This window comes from Talpa occidentalis, unplaced genomic scaffold (genome assembly GCF_014898055.3).
Source record: "Talpa occidentalis isolate TD23 unplaced genomic scaffold, MPIMG_talOcc4v2.1 talOcc4.17, whole genome shotgun sequence".
NCBI lineage: Eukaryota > Metazoa > Chordata > Mammalia > Eulipotyphla > Talpidae > Talpa > Talpa occidentalis.
In genome coordinates this window covers 59,055,644-59,076,263 of record NW_023601754.1, presented here as the reverse complement: position 1 = coordinate 59,076,263, position 20,620 = coordinate 59,055,644, and the positions used below count along the sequence as shown (strand labels likewise).

Below are 20,620 nucleotides of genomic sequence, written 5' to 3'. Positions count from 1 at the left end.
GGTACACAGGAAAAAGTTTGCCACGTTTGTCAATGCAGCCTCCAGTCCCCAGCCCCACAAGCCCACAAGGAGAATGCGGACCTGCTACAGACTGTCCTAGCAGAAGGGACACCTCGTCATGGGCCCCCCAGGGTGGCCCCTTGCAGTCTTCCTTGAACACAGCTCCTGCAGCATCAGGCCCAGTCTCGCTCTCAGGTGAGCCATTCAGCTGTATCTCCCCAGGACCCATGAAGATGTGTATGCATGTGTGCTCTGCCAGGAAGCGTCCAACCCTACTGCTGCCCACTTGAGACCCTGGTTCAGGATGTGATGGGAAAGACCCAGATTAAAGGGCAGAGAGTCCCAGGCCTGCACTCCCTGAGCCTCATAGATTTGGGAGGCTGCTTCCTCTCCCACACAGGTGACTGGTCATCACAAAGGTCCCTCTGGGGTGGGGGGTGATGTCTTACAACTCAGAACCTTCCTGGGAGCTCCTCACCTGGAGCTTGTGTCCAGAGCAGGGAACTATCTGGACGCCTGGGAGATCTCCACAGACCCTCCTCTGACCTCGAGCAGAGGCCTTATGTGGGGGTTCCTGGGTCTGTCCTTGCACAGTTGGCTGCTTGGGGAATGTTTCTTTCTCCAGATGGTCAGGGAGGAAATCAGGGATCAGATTCCGAGTCCCTGGCCTCCATCAGTCTGTGTGTAGCGTGCCCACCTGCCTGCCACCCCCAGGCCTCCACCTCCCACAGACAGATCCCTTTCCTCAGCTGGCCAGCTGTCAAGCCCATGAGCTGGTGGCTGTGTGTGTCACGTGTGACCCGGCCAGATGGCACCTGTCAACATCAGCTGCCACTACACCATGATGGGCAGCAGCCTCACGCGTTTTCATGCGTCAGAAGTGGGGCCCGATGGTGCGGCCCCCAGCATCTGTCCCAATCCTGCCACCCCGCTGGGTCCTCTGAACTCCACGCCTCCACACTGATGGCGTCAGCACAGCCCCCACCTGCGTCCCCAGCCTTCCCCATGAGGGAGGCCCCTCCGTGTTCTTGCTGCAAAGCTGCAGGCCCACGGAATATTCCCAGCACCAGGGAGGCTGTGGGCGCCTAGAATCAGGTTAATCATCCTCATTGTGCACCTCAGAGCAGCTTCTGGAATATCTGCGGGTATCGCAGCAAACTTTTGGTGGCAGCTACAATAAGCACCCCTGTAAGGAGTGACACACCCGCACCCTAACGCCTGCTTAGCAGGTGGGGGAGGGGAGTGGCAGCTTGGGGGGGCATTGTGCAGGCAGAGGCTGGCCTTGGGGATAGAGCAGGGCATGGCCCCCTCTAGGAGCAGCCAAGGTCTCAGGTAGGACCGTACAGGTGGGTCACCCCGTCATGTTCTCCCTTCTCCCATAGGAGAAGCGTCCTGTCCAGGCCCAAGCGGAGAGAGGCCCTGTGACTCGGCAGTTCACCTGGCCCAAGGCCCCACTCCCACCTGCGCCTGCCCCAGTGCTGGTACACCCTCCCGAGCCCATGGGGCAGCTGCTCCCTGCTGGGGCCCAGCAGGGGCACTTGGAGGCAGCCTAGGAGGTGCAGCTAGTGCAGCACTGGGATTTGAGTCCAGGCTCCACAGCTCAGTTCTGGGAGACAGCACCACTGACTCCCGGGGCCAGGAGGGGAAGGGCACCGGGCGGCCTGGGCCAGCGGTCAGGGGCTCCAAAAGTGAAGTCGCATCCTCGGTGCCCACGTTCTCCTGACAGCAGAGGGAGACGTGGCAAAGGCCAGCCCCTCCCAAGCAGTTTCAGTGACCTAAGGGCCACGGGGAGAAGCGTCTCCCCTCCTTCCCTGGGGACCCAAAGGGGATTGCTGGGCTGTGACCTACCCTGGCCTTGGGTATGGGGGCAGGGGTGCAATGTGGGGGCCCCCTGGCCACTGCGGGGAGCTTGGTTGGGGTCGGTCAGAGGCTGGGCACCATGTGAGGGGAATGCAAGGGGGCACGTGATGAGAGGGGACAGCCTGGAAGGCAAAGCTCAGTGGTCCTGGGGGTCACTGGTAACTGCGGCCTGGCCAGGGGCGGGGGCGGTCGGCACAGTGGGCCTCAGCCTCCAGCCTGGACACCTGCAGGGAGCAGTGACTGCCATCCTGACATTAGCATAGGTGATGCCCAGAGACCCACATCTGGCGTCCCCCACGGCAGGTAGAGTCTGGTCATTGTCCATCCACCTGAGGTTTACAGACAAATATGCCCGGACTGTCCTGACCTTTGAGCTTCTGCCTGGTCTGTGCCTCAGTGTGGGAGGGGGCAGGAACAGGTCCCCCAGCGTGGATCCCTGAAATCTGGCCAGGCTGGTTTCTCTGTGGGGAGGCCCACCTCTCAGGCTCATCGTTCGCCCCGCCCCGTGACCCTTGGGCTGGCCCGCCACCGCATCCTTGACCTCAGCCTGGCCTCCTCCAGTGCCCCACACTGGTCGCTTTGCCCACTTAACTCAAAGATTGGCTCACACCTCGCCCCACCCGGGGCCCGTCTGGGGTGAGTCCGTGGAGTGGGCCACGGTTAGGAAGCTGGAGACCAGCGGTCAGCTCACGCCCACAGCTGGCTTCTCCCTCCTGGGCTCCGCTCCTCCCCTGCAGGCCCCGCCACAGTCCTTGCTGGCTGCATGAGCCAGGTCAGGACCCTCCACCACTGGGAGATGGACTGTGCCAGGTGGACTCCGGAACCATCCGGGCTTGGCCTTGGCTCTTCCTGGACCCCCTTCCTGCCCGCCCGTGCCTTGGGTCATGCCATCCTGACGCAGACCCTGCGCGCTGGGGCCCAGGACCGCTACAGGGTTGGAGATGCGTTCCCTGAAGACCAGCTGGCTGTGGGGGGGCGGGCGGGAGGGGAGGCAGGGCCCAGGCAGCAGGGGGTGCTATTCGGCCCCTCCCCTTGGGGGCCAGCCGCAGCTCCAACTCTGGAAAGTCGTGGGGTGAACCCAGCTCAGGTGCCCTGGAAACAGGGTACAGACAATGGGAGGGGACGGTGATGGAGAGAGGGTGACTCAGGCTCCGGTGTCCCTGACACCATATCCTGTCGCGCCGGGCAGAGCCACGGTGAGCAGGAAAGAGGAGCTGCAAGCCGACCGGGGGCAGGAGATGGGGAAGTGAAGTGGGGTGTCTGTCCTGGCAGTCTCTCGCATCTGTGTCTGTTTGTCAGTGTGTCCGGGGTCTGTGTGTGTCTGCCTGTACGGGCATGCTTGGGTAGCGAGTCCATGGCACTGTGAGTTGGCATGCGTGTGCACGCACGCGTGTGTGTGTGTGTGCGTGTGTTCAGGGGTCCGTGTGCCTCCTTACTTGTTTTTATGCAGACGGTATTATTTGTGTGCGTTGAGACTGCAGGTAGGAGGGACTGATTACCCCCCCTTCCTGGGGCCAACCTTGTCCTCGAGTTGCTCCTCTGGTGACTCACCAGGAGCTGGGGGCCAGGGACCAGCAGGCCCCGCCCATAGCTGTGGGTCTGTCACCAGGTCCTGGGCTTGCCGGGCTTTGCAGCCGAGAGACACGAGAGACACGGTGTCCCTCCTCCCTCCTCCAACGCTGGAGCCAGCTGGAGCCGCCCACGTGCCACATGGAGCCCCAGTCAGGCCCCGGACAGCCCCCGGACCTGCCGCGCAAGAATGCTGCGAACAGCCAGGCCCCAGGGCCAGCAGAGCCACAGACACCCACTGAGGGGCAGGGGTGGAGGGGGGCGGGGAGCAGCTGCTGCACCTCTGAGTCAGGGCTGGGCTGCAAGGTGAAGGGGAGCTCCCCGGGTGGGGCTGCTGCCACCTTTCTGTCCCTGTGTGACCTCGAGCAGCTCACACACCCTCTCGGGGCCGAGGCTCCTCAGACACACCGTGCACAGCTGTATGGTCGTGCACGGCCCCATGCAGCTGGCCGAGGTGACAGAAGGGCCCTGCAGCAGCCAGAGCAGCCTTGCAGGTGGACCGCCGCTGCGGTCTGCAGCACTGGGACCAGAGGCCATTTTCCTTCCCACAAGATACTTGCTCTCTAGGTCCTGCTCCGGGGGGGTCAGCCTAGGAGTGGTCAGCTTCGGGGGTGGGGGGAGTTCAACCTAAGGGAGTCAGCCTAGGGGGGAAGTCAGTCTAGGGAGATAGGCCTAGTGGGGGAGTCAGTCTAGGGAGGGTCAGCCTAGGGGGGGTCAGGTTAGGGGTGCCTTGTTTGGACTAGACACCCGTACCCCTGTGTGGCTGTCCATAGACCACAGATCTGTAGTCTCTGTCTCTGGAGAGAGATCTCTGTGATTCTTCCTGGCCTATTGCACCCTTCTCCTTGAACCATCCTGTGGGGGACCCTAGAAGGGCCCCCGGAAGTCCTGCCTGACACCTTATCCTGCTCCACAGGCCAGGTGAAACACGGCCTCCACTCACCTCCACCTGAGCCTCTCCACCTGCGCCTCTCCGCCCGCCTGCTCCCTCCCAGGCGTCCTCACCTCCACACGCAGAGTACGCAGGACAGCCTTTGGCAGGGGAGGAAACTGAGTCTCGAGAGTGACATGCTCTGTCCATAGGCTGGTGGTGAGTCCACCCGGGCCTCGCTGACCCGCATCCGGCTCCTCCACCCCTGGGGCCCTGCCTCACCCACCCTGCAGTGATGGACACAGCTCTCTGCTCTGTGCCTTTTTAATTCTTTAGGAATGTCACGGGGAGCCCCAGCAGGAATGGGGTGAAGGTAGGGACAGCAGCCGGCTCCTGTCCCAGTGGGATGGCAAACCTGTAAGAAACAAAGAGGAGGCCTGAGGGGCTCAGGCACTCTCCCCCATATGAGGTCCCCTGATGTCTGCATCCCACCTCCCACCTACCCCCTAGGAAGGCCGGTGTGATCCCGTAATGACCCCCATGGCCACCCCACACAGGAAGCAGCTGTTCATGGGGACCCTGCAGCCCTTACCCAGCTCAGTTGGGCCCAGTGAAGCGGCTGCTGTGAGGGGCGGTTCTGTAGAAGGGGTCGGCTGAGATCAGGGTTCTGCAGGGAGGGAGGGGGCACAGACGGGGGTGAGTGGCCAGCCAGACCTTCTCTGCCTGCCTCTCCGCTCCGTGCCAGCGCCAAACCTGGCAGCCAAGCCACAAAACACTCCTTGCCTGGCAGCTCTGGGCCGCTGTGTGTAAAGATGTGATTTTTGAGGAATTAGATCGTGGAGTGAGGCGTCAGAGCAAGGCTGAACCATACTTCATCAGCTCAGCTTCCCCAGCCCCTGCCCTGGCCTGGGGGAGCAGCCTTTCCAGGAAGGGGTCACTGGGGAGAGGGAGGAGGGGCGCATGAGGGCAGGACAAGCAATGAACAAGGCAGGGAGAGAAAACGGGCCTCTCAGGAGGACAGACAGATGGAGGGACAGAGGGGCAGAGGACAGGCTCGGGGAGACCCGGATGCAGCACAGGACAGGGAGGCAGGGCTACCTTCCCACTGTGGGGTGCAGGCGCCGCAGGCTCTCTTCGGGGCTGGGGGTGGCCTCCATGCGGGTGACTGGCTGGTTGAGGGCGTAGCCTCCTGGTTTCTGGGGCTGGACGCCACCTCTAGTCCAGCCTTCTCGGTCTAGACCCTTAGGAATGTTCTCGAAGTACCTGAGACACAGGATGGGCTGGTGGTAGAAAGGTGGCCTCTGTCCACCCTGCTGCCTTGGCCCTTCTCCGGCAGGGATCTTGGCTCCTTAGGGCATGGACTGCCTTGGTGCCTCCAGCCTCCTGGACTTTGTCCACACCGCCTCTTCCTGGCACTCCACTGGCCAGTGTTTACCCAGGAAGACTGCCCTCGTCCTGCCTGCCCCGGACGCCCCTCCAGTGTGCCGCCTTGGTGCCCTGCGCCATGACATGCATTCGGCTTTTTCTTCCATCTCGCCAACATTCTCTGCAACTAGGTTCTGAAGGTGCTATGTAAGATGTGGGGCTCGCCCCTGAGCTTGCAAAGAAGGGGTGCAGATAGGCTGATGTGGAAACCATGATTCCGATCCCTGGGGTTCCAGGCACAGCAGGAAGGAGCTCAGTAGTGCTGAAGGGTGGGGGAAGGAGCCAGCAGAGGTGCCTGGGCCAGGGATCTGCTGGCGACGCAGGAGGTGGCCGGAGCCTGGAAAGGGCCAGGGACACTGTCCCCCAGAGCCCAGCGGGAGCCCCCGCCCCTCCCACCGGTCCTCCACGGAACTGGGGACTGGAGCAGCCCTTGTGCCACCGATGTGCTTGCGATTCAGGCACCTCTTTTCCCCTCAACCTCAAGGGGAGGGGTTCAGCCTTGAACATGGAGGGACATCTTGGGGTACAGAGAGGGTGGGGACCAGTGTGGACCCAGAAGACACCTGCTGACACACACATGACAGATGCTATCAGGACGTGCTTTCGGCTGAGAATGACACCTCTATTCTACTCCTGCCCCCGCCCCGAGTCTTCCCCATGAGGCTAAGGACACTTCCTCCAGGGAGCCCTCCCTGATGCCTAGGGCACTCACTCTTTGCCCAGGACTTGCCCAGTGCAGAGTTTACCTTCTGAGGGAGGATGGAGCCCCCCTACTGTGAACTGGAAGGAGCATTTTTTAGCAGACACTATTGTTGTGCCACGCACTGCCCCTTTTTACCCCTTTTTCTTCCCGCCCACCAGCCTGGCTGCCAGGACCTGCACCCCACCTCTGGGGAGGCTGCTCTGCCTGAGCAAGGAGGCCCCAGGGGCTGATTTTGCCTCTAGGGACAGCCTTGAACAAATGCTCCCCGAATGTTTGGGTGTACAGACACCACACCTCCCCCCCGCTTTTCTGGGATAATTCTGAGTTACGTGCTTGGCATCGGTTTCTAGTCTCCCCTCCCTCAAGGGCGCTCAGGCTGCAGAACCCCCATCGCTGTTGCTGGCCGCCCTCCCTCCCCCACCTCCCCCCTGCCCCATAAAGGCCTTGTGTTCAAACCCTTGGCTGCGGTCTGGGGGGTCCCACGGGAACTCAGGGGCTCCGAGCCCCTCATCTTGCCCCAGTCTCAGTCCCCCAGTCTGTGAAATGGGGGCCAGCTCTGCAGTCCTGGTTTGGCGCAGGCTGGGGGCTCACCCTTGGTTGTAGGTGGTCAGGTAGCGATTACCCAAATCGGGGTCACAGGCGCTCCGGACATAGCCCTGGTTGTTCAGACTGTACCCCGTGGGCTCCTGCGCAGGCGGATACAGAGGGCACTGGTCAGGTCGGGTGGGGTAGGGATGTTGGGGGGGGGGCTGTGTATCCCAGGCCTCACCTTGTTCCCCACCGTCTCTCGGCCAAGCAGGGCAACATTTGTCTGTTGCATACGCTGGGGTGCCTGGAATTGCCAGGGTTCTGGGCCAGGAGGGGGCATCTGTAGGGGAGCAGGAAGCAGGGTGGGGGAGTCACAAAAGGGTGTCTGGGTGACCAGGTTGAGGCAACAAGAAGGGAGGGGCAGGCTGAGCCCTACCTGCGCTCCCCCAACCCAGGACTGTGTCCTTGCTTTCCAACCAGACACCCCCTGTTTCTGAGCCCTTAGGCCTCTAGACCCTCCCCCAGGAGGCCTTCCCGGGTCCTCCCACCCTTCAGATGTGCTGGGTCCAGGAAGCCTGAGTTTCCCCCCCGACAAGGGGCTCCCTGCGCCCCGCCTTGTCACTCACTCTGGGGTTCAGAATCCGCTCATTTGCTCGGCTGAAGCTGGTCTCTCGATCGGAGCCTCTGGCCAGCGCAGGCAGGAACTCATCCCCCTGAGCAGGGAAGCAGCCAGTGACCCCTCGCCCAGCGCTGTCCCAACCACCCCGGGAGAGAACCCGCCTCACGCCGCGGGGACGGCAGCTCTCCCCGGCCCGGCTCACCTGAGGGTGGCTCATGGGGAGGAAGTCGGATTTGGTGACGCTGCGGCTGGGCAGGGAGACCTGGCAGGATGCCCACGAGGCGCGTCAGCCTGGCCAAGGCAGCCGACCCCCACCCGCCCCACCTCCAGGCTCCCCGCCGGTGCTGAACTGGGGTAACTGAGGAAGGGGGAAACCTGGGGGGAGGGGAGGTTGGGACGCAGCGTGGACGCTCGCAGGCCAGACTCTCGTCCGGACTTCGAGGGACCGCGGCTGCGGGGCCCTCATCTCTGCGCCTCCGAGGCCCCGAAACGGGTGAGGGGACCAAAGCGGCCTTTGCAACTCTTGCACGTGTGGCTGGCCTCGGGTTCTGCAGCTCCCGCTTTGTTTTAAACAGGCTAGAAATCCCCACGCTAGAAGGCGTCCATGTCCCGGAGCGTTCAGCGGGGTCCAACCTGACTTACTGGGTCCCCGGGGAGGGCCTGGGAGGGGGGCTGGAAGACAATGGGGTTCTTGGTGGACCCCTCCGTGAAGCCCGTCTCCTCCTTGGCGCCGATTGATTTCTTCTGCAAGAGATCTGCCAAAGACAGCCGCGCCGCCGGTCACCCTGTCACCCGCCCCTCCCACGGCCTCCCAAGCCGCCGTCCCGGCAGGCGGGGTGGGCGCTGGCTGCAGCCCCGGGGACCTGAGCCAGGATGGTGGGCACGGAGTCTGGGGTCTGGGGCAGAGGAGGAGAGTGGGCAGGAGCAGCAGCCGTGGTGGCTTGAGCAGCAGCCTAAGCCAGGGGTGGCTCCCCTTTGGGGTCACCAGGCCCAAGGCACCAAGGCCCACCCTGCACCCTGAAACAGCCTTAAGTCCTTCTTTCTTCCCCTGCCAACTTAGCCCTGTGCCAGCTCCTCTCCCCTAGGACTCTCTCCTGGGGGGTAGGCAGGTGGGGGGTCACGAGCTCAGACATGCGCCTACCTGGCTGGTTCAAAGGCTCTTTAAGATACTTGGAATTATACTCGGAAGTCATGAATCGTGGCCCCTGGAACAGAGAGCAGAGCGGTGGGGCAGGAGACAGACCGGACGAGGCGTCGGCGGGCGAGGGGGGGTGTGGGGGCGGTCGGCCTGCGGTCATCTGCGCCCTGAGGGGGCCTGTGTGGTACGTTGTGAGAAGGGCCGGCTGGGACGGAAGCCCACATGCGAAATCTCACTCAAATTGGGCATCACAGTGGCGGAAATCCCACGAGGAGAGCGTGGCTCCCCGTGACAACGGACACCAAGTCACGCCTCACTCGGACGCCACAGCGCGGCCAGAGCCCAGGTGTCCAGGCCAGAGGGGACCCAGAGAGGGGGGAGGCCGACGGGTGAAAATGGGCTTGCTTCTTGCCTTCCTGCCTGGGGCTCAGGGCCCCTGGGTGGGGTGGGGGGAGCTGAGCTGGGGCATTAAAATCCTGAAATACCGAGGCAGAAGTCGGTGGTGACCACTTTGACGTTGTCTTGGAAACACCTACTATCACATCCTTCGCTTGCCTCAGTCTTTTTAGGGCCCTGAACAGTCATTTAATTGGCTCTTAAGCTGCCTCAAAGGGAGACAAGGAGGGTTTGCCCCTGCCCAGCCCCTGCCCTGCGGGGGACCGTCCACTCACGTGCCGGGAGTTCTCCCACTCCAGGGAGCCCTTGCCTTGCTGCTGGTGGAGCAGGGGCACGTCCTTGGGCTCCAGCCCCGTGATGGCCTGAGGCCCATAGTCCTGGGTGTCAAAATGGACCTTCCTGACCTGGGAGGAGGGTGCAGCCAATTACTCATCCAGGTGAGAGGAGGTCAGTCACTTCAGACTCTGATCGTGCCCTGCTCCCCACAGAACATCTGTGGCGGCCAATGGGGAGACCCCATATGACATCAGCCAAGACCACCTTCTACTCAGAGACCAGTGGATTTCCCATGGCACAGAGCAGAACCCCACGTCCGACTCCACAAGGACATTGCTCCTCTCCCCTCCAGCCACTCGCCTCCTTGATGACCTTCCTTGCACCAGACTCTGCTGCCTCAGGGCCTTTGCACTTGCTCTCCATGCTGCCTGGAGCACTTCCCCCACATCACTGCATTTGGAGGAACACTAACCCCCTTCAAGTCTTTGTCAGACATCTCCACAGCAAGCTCTCAGGCCTCCGAGGTGGCAGTGGCAAACCCATCGCTTCTGCTTCGTCCTTACCTCTTCCCTACGATATTATTCCCCAGCACTTACCATCTTCACACAGAGAAGAGAGCTCGGAAGACAGTGAAGGAATGGGTGAGCATCCGTTCTGCTGGGGGTGGTGTATGACGACACGGGTGAGTCATGATGGTGATGAGAATAAGAGGATGGTGATGCGGTGGAGATCCGGGGTGGGTTTGGGGCTGGCATGGGGAGGGGATGGAAGCGGAGGTGGGGGTGGTGGAGAAGGGCTGGCCATGGGACGAGGGGTGGAAATGGCGGGAAGGTGATGGTGGGGCGGAGTAGGAATGGAGCTGACGGCGTGGGAGGGACGGGGAAGGGGACGGGGATGGTGGAGGTGAGGATGGTCGTAGCGATGGGGATGGAAATAGAGGGGGAGGCGATAAAGACGAAGATGATAAAGGCGAGTGGCCCCCACCCCACAGGTGGCTCCTCCACGCCCAGCCACATCAGCTCTGACCACCTGTGGGCAGTGCAGCCCTGCCCGGCACTGACCTCCTTGCTGGAGGTGGCCCCAGTGGACTTTTCCTGAGAGAAGCCAGAGCCGGTCTGGTGCAGGCTCCAGGGCAGCGGGCCCTTGCCGTCGGGAAGCTCCAAGGGCCGGTAGCTCTGGCTGCTCACTGTCTGGAGATTGTCGTGGGGCGGCTCCCTGAAAGCCAGGCAGGAGCTGTCACCATGGGCCACCTGCTTCGTCCTCTGGAGGCTGCGGTGCTAATCCCCAGAAGCAGCACATCACCTCAGACCTCCTGCCGATGCCTCTGGCATCTGCCTGCCTCGGAGCCCTTGCTCCCTGTCCCCCGGGATCCCAGACCTCAGCCAGCAGGGTCCCGGTCCCCACACGTGGAGCCCGGAGCTGGGTTGACAAGCTGGATGTCCCTGAGCCGAGGCGGCGGGCGGGCGGGCAGGGGTGGGAGGGCCCGCACAGGACGTACCCCACAGCTGGCTTGTCCAGGCCATCCAGATTGGCGCGGTAGGAGGCCAAGGGCCGGTAATTTGACATGTAGCCTGTGCCCCCATGACTGCCCATGCGGGGCCTGAACTCCTCCCGACCTACCAGGGGCACGGGGGAGATGGGTGGCGGTTAGCCCAGTGGGAGAGAGTTGGGGATCTTCCAGGCGGGACCAGCACCTCCCCAGGGGACCCTGAGATGGAGAAAGTGCAGAGACAGGAGCAGGAATGGGGTGATAGGAGCCCCGAGAGCCTGGCCTGGGACAAGGCCAAGGTGATGGTATCAGATGGAAGATTTGGGGCAGGGGCAGGGGCGGGCCAAGTCATAGTCCCTGTGAGGCCTGGTCCCTCGGGGCATAGGGATGGGTGGGTTTCAGGTGCCGGGGTGGCTCCAAGTGCCCTGCTTCTACCCCATGTCCTGCATGGGGCTCCCCCACTAGAGGCTCTCACCGTAGGCTGTGCAGTAGCTGGTGGCGTAGAATTTCAGGGGGTCCGAGCAGCCCCCTGAACTCATCTTCACATAAGGGGAGACAACCCCCAGGGGGAGTTTCCCCATCATGATGCTGTGGGGCAGGCCCCAGGGGGCCTAGAAAAGAAGCACCAGGAACCCCTTTTAGTCTAGCAGCCCTAGAGTCCCAAGCCCGCCCCAGGCCCCTGGGGTGTGGGTGATGGAACACCCAGGATTGTCCCTCTCCACTGACACCCACCCCCAAGCTTACAGAAAGGACAGAAGGTCCTCAACACTTGTCTCAGGCCCCTGTGTCCAGCTCACCTTCCTCACTCCTTGTCACTGACTCTCCAGGAAACTGGGGTTCCGAGTGACAAAGGATTAGCTCATAATAGGTGGTGGGCGCTGGCTCAGACCCAGGGTCTCTGACTCCTGGGATGGATCTTAACCTCCGCTCGCCTCCTCGCCCCTTTCTTGCCCACCTGTCTGGGATGAACAGCCAGACCACCTCCTGGCCAAAAATTCTCAGCCTCCCCAGCTGGACTCTCACTCCCAGCCCCAGACTCCTGTTCTCCCTCTCTGCTCCCCTCCATCAGCCTGGCCTGGCTCAGCTGGAAGTTGGCTGGGCTCCCTGGGGCCTGACCGCAGCTGGCCCCACCCTCACCTGCCCTCTGCAGGGTCTCTGAGGTGGAGAGAGGCTGCAGGAGGAAGGATCCACTCCAGAGAAGCCTGGGTCCTCGGGGAGGTGACCAACCAAGCCAGAAGAAACAGTGTGTTACCTAGCAACCAGTGCCTGGCAACAGCGTCCCCACGCCTCTGAGGCCCTTCTCCGGCAGGGTCCACTGAGAGGGCCTGACCTGGCTGGGAGGCAGGGGAGGGCCAGCTGCCCAGGCCAAGTCCTGTCTCCAGGGCTCCGGGTCTCATGGCCAGTCACCCTGGGGAGGACAGAGCCCGGCGGGCGGGGCTGCTGGCTGGGTGACACGAGACAGGCGGTAATCCCAAGTGATCACTCCACTGACTAAGGGCCCACTCCTCTCCAGACGCTTTACACCCTTATCTCCAGTCCCCTGAGTGGCTCTTCCCTGTCGCTATTTTTATCCCTATTTTCACACAGGGAAAATGAGGTTTAACAAGCTAAGTGGCTTCGTTGGCCAGATATCACAATCAGAAAATAGCAGAGATGACATTCACATGGGGCAGCTGGGACCCCACTCTCCAGCCTCGGGTAAATGAATGTTTACTCCCTGGGGCTTTTCTACGCGTGCCACTCCCCCCGTCAGCCCCCCACCTGCCCAGGTCAGGGCTGTCCTTGCAGGGTCCTGGGGGCTTCAGCGCCAGGAGTGTGGTCCCCTCGCCTCTTTTTTTTTTTTTTTTTTAAGATTTTATTTTATTATTTATTTTTAAGATTTTATTTTAGATTTTATTTTATACAAGAGCTGGGGTACAGGCCAGAGGTGCAGGAGGGTGAGAGGATTCACCAGAGACAGAGGGGGCAACAGAACAGGCAGACGGACCGAAAGCACTGCTGAGGGGATCAGCGGGCGAGTCAGGAGAGGTCCACTGCGCCATGTGGGTTGCTCCCTGGCCGGCTGGGAATCGAACCCGTGCTGCAGAGGCTGCGGACAGCTTCACAGCGCCGGGGAGGCCCCCATCACCTCCTCTTAACCTGGCCTGGACCTGCACCCAGCTCAGGGGGCTGTTGGCTGGTTTAACAGAGCAGAGCTGGCACTCCGAGAAAGCTGCTTATTTTACAGGTGGGAAAGGCCAGGCCCAAGTGGCTCAGGCCTCGCAGTCGGTGGAGGCAGACCCGGGGTTAAACCGGAGGCGCCAACCCCACTGTCCCAATCCTCCCGTGAGGGGCAATGTCCCTCCCGTTGGCCCTAAGGCTTATGAGTTTAACAACTGGATTTCTGGGGAGGAGGGGGTGGAGGAGTCCCGATCGGCAGCATTTGCCAATTCCCGTGGTTTAAATGCTCCTCTCACCACCACCTTCAAGCCACCCACGCAGGGTCGCCGAGCAGGGAGCTGGGGGCTCAGCAAAGCCCACCGCCACACAGCCCAGCAAATCCACACCCACCCTCAGCAGGTTCTTGGAAACTGCGACTTTAAGAGAAACGTCTACCGAAGTCAATTTGACCAGAGGCTAATTGATATAAACAAGAGTTACGTGCCTATGACAGATTTCTGGTCATAGTAACGTCACCAAACTTCTAAATAAAGACTCAAGTCCCTTGTAATATTAAATAATAATTGGTATTCATTTATTCATTCATTTTCCAATCCACTTATTCCAGTTCAGGGTTGAGGGTGCCTGGAGCTTCTCTCTGCACCTCAGGGCTCAAGATAGGAGCCCACGCTGGACAGGTCACCCTCTACCACGTGGGACAGGACACCCTCTACTACCAGACTGGATGCACTTGCACCCCCACACACACTCATTCAGACAGGGACAACGGAGGCCGTTGACTGGCACATATCTTTGGGATGGAGAAGGAAGCCTGGAGAAAAGCCACAGGGGCACAGGCAGAAGGTCCACACAGAGTGGTCCCGGCCAGGAGTCGATTTTTTGTTGTTCTCATCAACGTTATAGCAAACAAGATTGAATGGGGCATTATTCCCTCCCCCATGAGACTTTAGGCACAGTGGTCAGAAGTAACCTCAGAGCACAGATGACAAAAAAGGAGTAGCAATTGGGAGGTGAAAACTCTACTTACTATCTTTGTTTCTAATATAATAAGTCTGTATGATTTCATTTTTAACAATGTTACCATCCACTTACACATTCCTTGGAAGTTTCATCTTCAGCTCTCATGCATTGGTGGGGGCTGTTCCAGGGCACTCCTGCCCTGGGCGGGAGAGAGGTGTGTTAATGAGGATGAAGGGGGCCGCCCTCACCCCAGAGATACCCTTGCTACATTCAGCCTCAGCTGACTAGGCCTTGTGTGTGGGGGGGACCCCCACTGAGCCCCACAGAGAGGGTCTGGACTCAGAGGTGACCAGGGCCAAGCAGAGGTGTGGCCCCCAGTCTGCAGGGGAAGGACTCAGGGGCCAGAAGCTGCAAAGACAGAGGTGAGGTGCATAGCCCGGCCCTCCAGCAGGGGAGCTGGACAGGGTCAGACAGCCGAGGGTGGGGGCTCACTTAGCACAAAAGGAGGCAGCAGCCCTGAAGCCAGAGAGCAGGGGTGCAGGCTCTGCCTCTTAATAACTATGAGACTGGGGCAGCTTACCTGTGCCTCAGTTTCCCCTTTTGGGCAGTGGAGGTGATAACAGTACCTTACCTGTGGGGTAGTGGCACATGTAAAGCACTGAGCTCAGCCCCTGGCACATTTGCACGGTAAATACCATCTAAGAGTCTGGGAGACTGGGGTTATAAATAGGAATTCCAGAGGGCCTTGCTCTCAGGGATCCCACAGTCTATAGGTCTCCGGCACTGCCAGTGTGATGTAGCCAAAGAAAGTTCAACTCAGGGTCCCCTGGTGGCGCAAGGGATTAAGCACAGCACTGTGAAGGAATCTGCAGCCTCTGCAGCATGAGTTCGATTCCTGGCTGCCCAGGGAGCAACCCACATGGCACAGCAGACCTCTCCTGTCTCGCCCGCTGCTCCCCCCAGCAGTGTATTTTGTCAGTCTGCCTGTTCTGCTCCCCACTCTGTCTCTGGTGGATCCTCTCACCCCCCACACCTCTGGCCTGTACCCCAGCTCTTGTATGCATACATAAATAAATTTAAAAAAAAAAGAAAGTTCAACTCAGCAGCAGGAGCGACCTGAGCTCAGAGCGCCTCCTGCCCTGGAAAGCAGACTCTGTTCCCGGGGCGCGTTTCTGCACCCCCGTGCCGGGGCCGCCCGTGCAGGCTGCTGGGGGTTGGAAGCGCCCTGCGCGCGCGCGGGAGGCCGGCGGGGCACGGCAGGGCCGGCGCTCGGCCGAGGCCCGCGGCGGGAGCTCGGCGCGGAGGAGCAGCAGAGCAGCAGCCGGCAGGGCGCGGAGAGCGGGCCAGGGCTCGGTCCTGCAGGCCGCGGAGGGCGCGCCTGGCTGCGGGCCGCGGGCCGAGCGCACGTCCAGGACCCGCAGGGATTGCGAGGCGCCGCCCTCGGGTCCGCGAGCGCTGGGGTCCGGCCCGCCGGCCCGCCCGGGACCTGCGGTTCTTGGCCGTGCAGCGACACCCAGCGGCCGCAGCGGGAAGCGCGGCCCTCGCCCGGGGAGCACCTGGGGCCTCCGGGCCGCTCACCTGGGCTGGCCCCGCAGGTGACCGAATGTGACTTTGGATCCCTCACTTGTGAGTCAAAAATCCCTCCAGATTTCAAGTTAGACGTCCCGGCCGGCTCTGAGCCCAACCGCCTCATCGGTTTTCACTCCAGCTCTGCAAGACAGGAGCTGTTGTTCTCAGCCCGCCGCAGAGGTGCGGCTACTGCCCACGTCCACCCCAGCGGGAAGCAGAGCCGGCTTTGACACGGGAATCCTCACCAAACCTGCCGGAATGTGCCCGCAAATCCTCTGTAAAGGGCTGGGACTGTAGCCCTAGCTGACTTGGTGGAATTCGAAGGGCCGGGCTGCCCCGGCAGACGGCTGACCTCCTTCCTAGACCTGCTGGACCCGGGTGGAGAGACTTGTTTCCCTCCTGTAAGAAGGCAGGACGTGGTGGCCCTGGACCCCAGCTCCCCCCACCCCTCCACCCCCGCCAAGCCTAGGAGGTCGAGGCTCAGGGGCCAGTGAGAGGACTTCTGGGGCCCGGCCGTGGACAGCTTTGCTGGGACAGGCATCTGAGGCCAGCACATGACGCCTCTTCCCTGCTCAGCCCTGAACCAGTCAGGTCTACACCCTGGCCTGGGCTGCTTGAGCTGCAGACCCCAGGGGGCTGACTCCAGCCATGAGACAGCACGCCACCAAGTTTGGAGTTGTGCTTCTGTGGACATGTCCTCGCTGCTGGCCTCCCGGGGCAGGGCTGGGGCTCTTTTCAGCAGAAGGCAAGTTAAAGAAAAAAAAAAAAGGAGAGAAAAGCTTCCTCATGTGCCCAGCCTTGAACAGGGCACAGTAGGCCCTGGGAAGAGTGAGCTCCCCATCCCAGGAGGCATTCAAGCAGAAGCTTGATGTTTCTTGCATCTGGATGACATTATACAAGCTCAAGATTTTAGGTACCAGGCGCTGGGCTACGTGATTCGCAGGTGGGGAGACTTTGAAACCGCACCGCGTTCCTGTGTGGTGAGTACCAGCAGCACCTCCACTTTGTGGGTGAAGAAACAGAGACACAGAGAGGCTGCCTGCCTTGCCCAGGGTCACACAGCGCATGAGGGCAGGGATGGTTATTTGCATCCAGGCAGGCTCCACAGCTTGTGCTGGTGGCAGCTGTGAAACTGCTTTGTGGGTGGAGGGGGTGGTTCTCCGAGCTGTTTTCAAATCTGACCCTCGATGATCGTTTTTATTTTGTAATCCTTTTCTAAAAGTGTCACTGGGCAAAGATCCACAGAAGAGAGGTTTAATATCTTCCAGCAAGGCCAAGATGATTAAGAAGTGGGAAGCAGGCTCTGGGGTGCACTTGAGGGAATGGGTCCTCGTGCACCAGGAGGTGGGGGTGGAGAGGAGCCGGCACTCGATTTTACTCATACTTTTCCTGATGATTGTGGTACAATATATCTGACCTGAAATTTTACACTAACCATCTCTGAGTCACAGTTCTGGGATGCCAAGGGCTTGCTCCCCAAAGCTGCCCCCTTCCACACTGGCCCCCGGCCCCCAGCAGCCACTCTTCTACTCCCCGTCTGGGAATCTGCTCTAGGAACGTGACATAAGTGGGAACAGTATTTGTCCTTTGCGTCTGGCTTATTTCACTGAGCATAGTATCTGCCACGCTGTGTGTGTATCAGAGCCTCCTTTGTCTGGACCTTTTGCCTATTTCAAATAATATGATTATGACCTGGTGTGCCAAGCTAACAGCCGCCCCAGCTGAGCAGCTTCAGCCTGAGCTGTGCCACGGCAGCTGGGTTTCATGGCCAAGGCTATCAGACGCAACCACGTTTGGGTTTTAGGGGAAAAAAGGAGAGAAAATGTGGCAGTTTTAGAGACACGCCGGTCAGGTTTGAACCTGGTCCGCGCAGTTCAGATGCAACGGAGCTCACCTGCCCAGCTCTGGCGCGAGGCGGTACAGGGCAGGTGGGACATCCTGCTGGGGCTTTGGTTTTGAAAGCTGAGCTGGTTTTGAAAACAGGTGCGTTCTGAACTCCCACTGGCGCCAATTAGGGTCAAGCTGGCCCCCGCGTGCCTTAAGTCTTGAAAACGTCTGGTTTGGAAAGTGAACCAATCGGGCTTGAAAGGAGGGTACCCTGAAGGGGGCTGTAAGCCAGGGCTGGAGCAGCTTGAGGGTAGCTGGAGAGGCTGGGACAGGTTCACAGGGAATGCTGGGAAAGGCTGGCGCCAGATTCCTGGGAGAGGCTTGACTCGGCGTGGGAAGGCTTCGGGGGGCTGGAGAGCGGCTGCTGGGGCAGGCCTGAGTGGGCTGAGAGGCTTTGCCCCAGCTTGAGGAAGCTTCAGGAGGAGACAGACTTTGGCTTCAGGAGAGACACTGCTATGACGCGGCCTCAGCAGCCCCAGCTGGGACGGCCCCAGGTGCCACAGGTTAGCTGGATCCTGGTCCGCCTCTTCCCGGGGCGCCGCCAGTCCCATGCTCTCCTCAGAGGGCATCGCCTTCTTGCACTGGCAGCTTTTGGTTTGGACACTGGGACACTGTGGGCACTAGCTGGGGTGGGGCGGCAGCCACTGCGGCCTTGGAAACACTTTCCTTATCCTAGTCTCCCCTTTGTAAGTAAATCCTGTTGCTGTTGCACCCCGAGCTTGAGCCGTGCCTTGCAGTTGTGACCGCAGGGGTAAGGAACCCACAAACTGTGAAATCTCCCCAAACTCTGCGCATTTTCACAAATATCTCTTCAAGACCTGGCTTTCCATTCTTGGGGCCTAGACCCAGAAGTGGAATTGCTGACTCATTTTATTTCCCCCGTGCCGGAGGCTGGGACAGGTGCACAGGGGAATGTTTCCAGTTTCAGGTGGGCCCGAGGGTAAGGAGGTTGGGGGAGGGGGGCAGGTGAGGTGTTGCCCCCAGGAAAGTCCTGGTCAGAGACCTTTTGGGCTAGAGAAGAAGAGGGAAAGATGCTGATGTTTTGGGTGAACTGAGGATGCCGCCCTGCTCCTTCTGAGCTTCTTCTAGAACTTGGGTTTGGGGTCTAGCTCTGGCACAAATAGTGCTGTGTGACCTTCCTTAGTTAACTGTCCCCTCTGGTCCTACTGCTTATTTAAAGAGGGACTGGACAGGAGCAGGAGGTCTGGTTTGTTGTTTGGGGCGTGTGGTTTGTTGGTCCTTGGGGCCCTGGAACTCTTTCTGCACATCCTGAAGTGTTGACTGGTGCCGGATCTCCTCCCTCTTCCCCATGTCTCTCAGACAGCAGGAGTCCAGCCCGTTGCCTTCCAAGGTCCTCACCCTCTGCCTTGTTGCAGGGGCGTGTGGAGGGGAGTCAGCCTCACCCTAGCCCACACTCAGCCGACTCTCTGGGGGCCGCTGGACCCCCCCCCAACACACACACCCTTCCCTGACTGGGACAGGGGGTTGCTGGCTGCCCCCTGAGTCTGAGATGAGGCATGCAAGAAAGGGGCTCAGCCTGCTGTCCACAGGGTGGGGACACCCACGCGTGATGGGGTGTGGTCATGGGTTGGTATGGTGCCAGGATGACTTGGGGTTCTGTTTCCATCTTCCCTGCACTGGAACATGGGTGCCTGGAAAGGATCCAGCCTGAGTAAGGAGGCAGAGCGGGCCTGGGGCTGACACCCCCGCCCCCTTCACACCCTGGAGGTCCTGCTCCCTGAGCGCCACAGCCGGGAGCCAGAACAGTGGTATCTGAAGCCTAAACCCAGCCTGTCCTGCTCTCTTTCCAAAAGGCAAGCATCTCTCTACCCCCTGGGGGCCTGGGGTTCACTTGGCTCAGCGCGGCTCCTTTCATCTTCCTGAGCAGTCATGAATTTTTAAACTTTGTGTGAGATCAACCAGTTCACTGGAGGAGACAAAGAACAAACAGGCAGAAACAGCCCAGTCACAGAGTGGGCCCCAGAGTTCTTCCAGGAAACATCCTCCGAGGGGATGACCTAGCAGAGGTTGTGCTTGCACAGTGGAGGTGAAGCGAGGGGCTCAGACGTGGGAGGGGTAGACAGTGGGAATCCAACTCTGCCACGCGGCAGGAGCAGCCTGCAGGCAAAGCCACCAAAATGCCGCCAAGTGGATCGTATCTTTGTCTTTTCCACCAAGGGATTTTTGAAGGGATAAGTGGAGATTTTAAAAAGAGGGTGGGTGTCTTTCCATGCTGTATTCTACATCAACAACCTCCAAAGCTCGTTTGGAAGAGAACTAGATATTCTTAAGAAAATGCTCTCATGTTGTTTGAATGGTACGGTACTGGAAAGCATTTCTATTGCAATTAATATACTCTTAGCAATTAAAAAAAAATAAAGTGAACAGGCTTAAAAAGAGACTCTGGGGGCCTCCCTGGTGGTGCAGGGGTTAAAGTCTCAGCACTATCGTGCTATCACCAGCCACTGCAGCACAAGTTCGATCCCCGGCCAAGGAGCTGGCGCAGCAGACCTCTCCTGTCTCCCCGCTGCTCCCCTCAGCAGTGTATTTCAGTAGATCTGCCTGTCCTGCTCCCCACTCTGTCTCTGGTGAATCCTCTCACCCCCCACACCTCTGGCCTACACCCCAGTTCTTGTATGCATAAATTAAAACAAATCTTTTTTTTTAAAAAAAGACATAGAGTAAATATGAATCTCGGTGGGGTAGACAGAAGCCCCACCAAGGCCAGGAGTGGAGAGGATGAGGCTGGGACAAGTGGGGTGTTGGGAAGCACAGATGCTTTCGGGGAATCTGACTGTCAGTCTCGGCCCGGGCTTCCCAGCTGCCTGATGGTGGACAAGCCTCCGCGAAGTCTCCTCGTGTCGCTGTGGGCAATGCTGTCCCCTCTAAAGAGAGGCTGGTGAGACAACACCAGGAAGGCGTGGCTGGGCAGGTGGCTGCACCTCCCTCCCTGCACACAAGAAAGGCAGAGAACACAGCCCAGTGGGGAAAGAGTTGCAAGGCTGGGCCAGGGGCAGGGAGCAGTGGTGCATGTGTTAGCCGCAGGCAGTGGGGATGGATGCTAAGAAGTTCCACCAGCCTGAATGGGGGGTAGAAAGCAGAGAGCGAGCTGACATGGAATGGAGCACCCGCCTTGACATGGTTCCTGGCTCCTTCTGCTTCTCTTCTCT

At 60.2% G+C, this 20,620-nt stretch overlaps 1 protein-coding gene across 3 annotated transcripts; it reads right to left on the bottom strand.

Annotated features, from left to right (window-relative positions):
- Positions 1-4,613: 4,613 nt before the first annotated feature.
- Positions 4,614-12,118, bottom strand: LOC119250144 (protein phosphatase 1 regulatory subunit 32-like). 3 transcript variants are annotated; one of them, XM_037517853.2, is made up of 14 exons: positions 12,012-12,118; positions 11,350-11,485; positions 10,884-11,001; positions 10,447-10,600; positions 9,385-9,513; positions 8,717-8,780; positions 8,218-8,330; positions 7,778-7,837; positions 7,583-7,669; positions 7,198-7,296; positions 7,020-7,114; positions 5,399-5,563; positions 4,893-4,967; positions 4,614-4,715 (listed from the first exon to the last, which is right to left on the bottom strand). In XM_037517853.2, the coding sequence occupies exons 2-13, from the start codon at positions 11,456-11,458 to the stop codon at positions 4,898-4,900; spliced, it is 1,263 nt and encodes a 420-aa protein (XP_037373750.1). In that variant the 5' UTR covers positions 11,459-11,485; positions 12,012-12,118; the 3' UTR covers positions 4,614-4,715; positions 4,893-4,897. The 3 variants fall into 3 exon arrangements, with proteins under 3 accessions (XP_037373750.1, XP_037373752.1, XP_037373751.1); XM_037517855.2 differs by lacking the exon at positions 12,012-12,118 and adding an exon at positions 11,672-11,793; XM_037517854.2 differs by lacking the exon at positions 12,012-12,118 and adding an exon at positions 11,619-11,664.
- Between the last annotated feature and the right edge of the window lie 8,502 nt (positions 12,119-20,620).

Coding starts and splice junctions, on each gene's coding strand:
- LOC119250144 (XM_037517853.2), bottom strand. CDS start 11,458: ATGATGGGGAAACTCCCCCTGGGGGTTGTCTCCCCTTATGTGAAGATG. Junction 7,670..7,777: donor TCCCCATGAGCCACCCTCAG/GTGAGCCGGGCC, acceptor TTCCCTGCTCAG/GGGGATGAGTTCCTGCCTGC. Junction 7,297..7,582: donor AGCGGATTCTGAACCCCAGA/GTGAGTGACAAG, acceptor GCTCCCCTACAG/ATGCCCCCTCCTGGCCCAGA.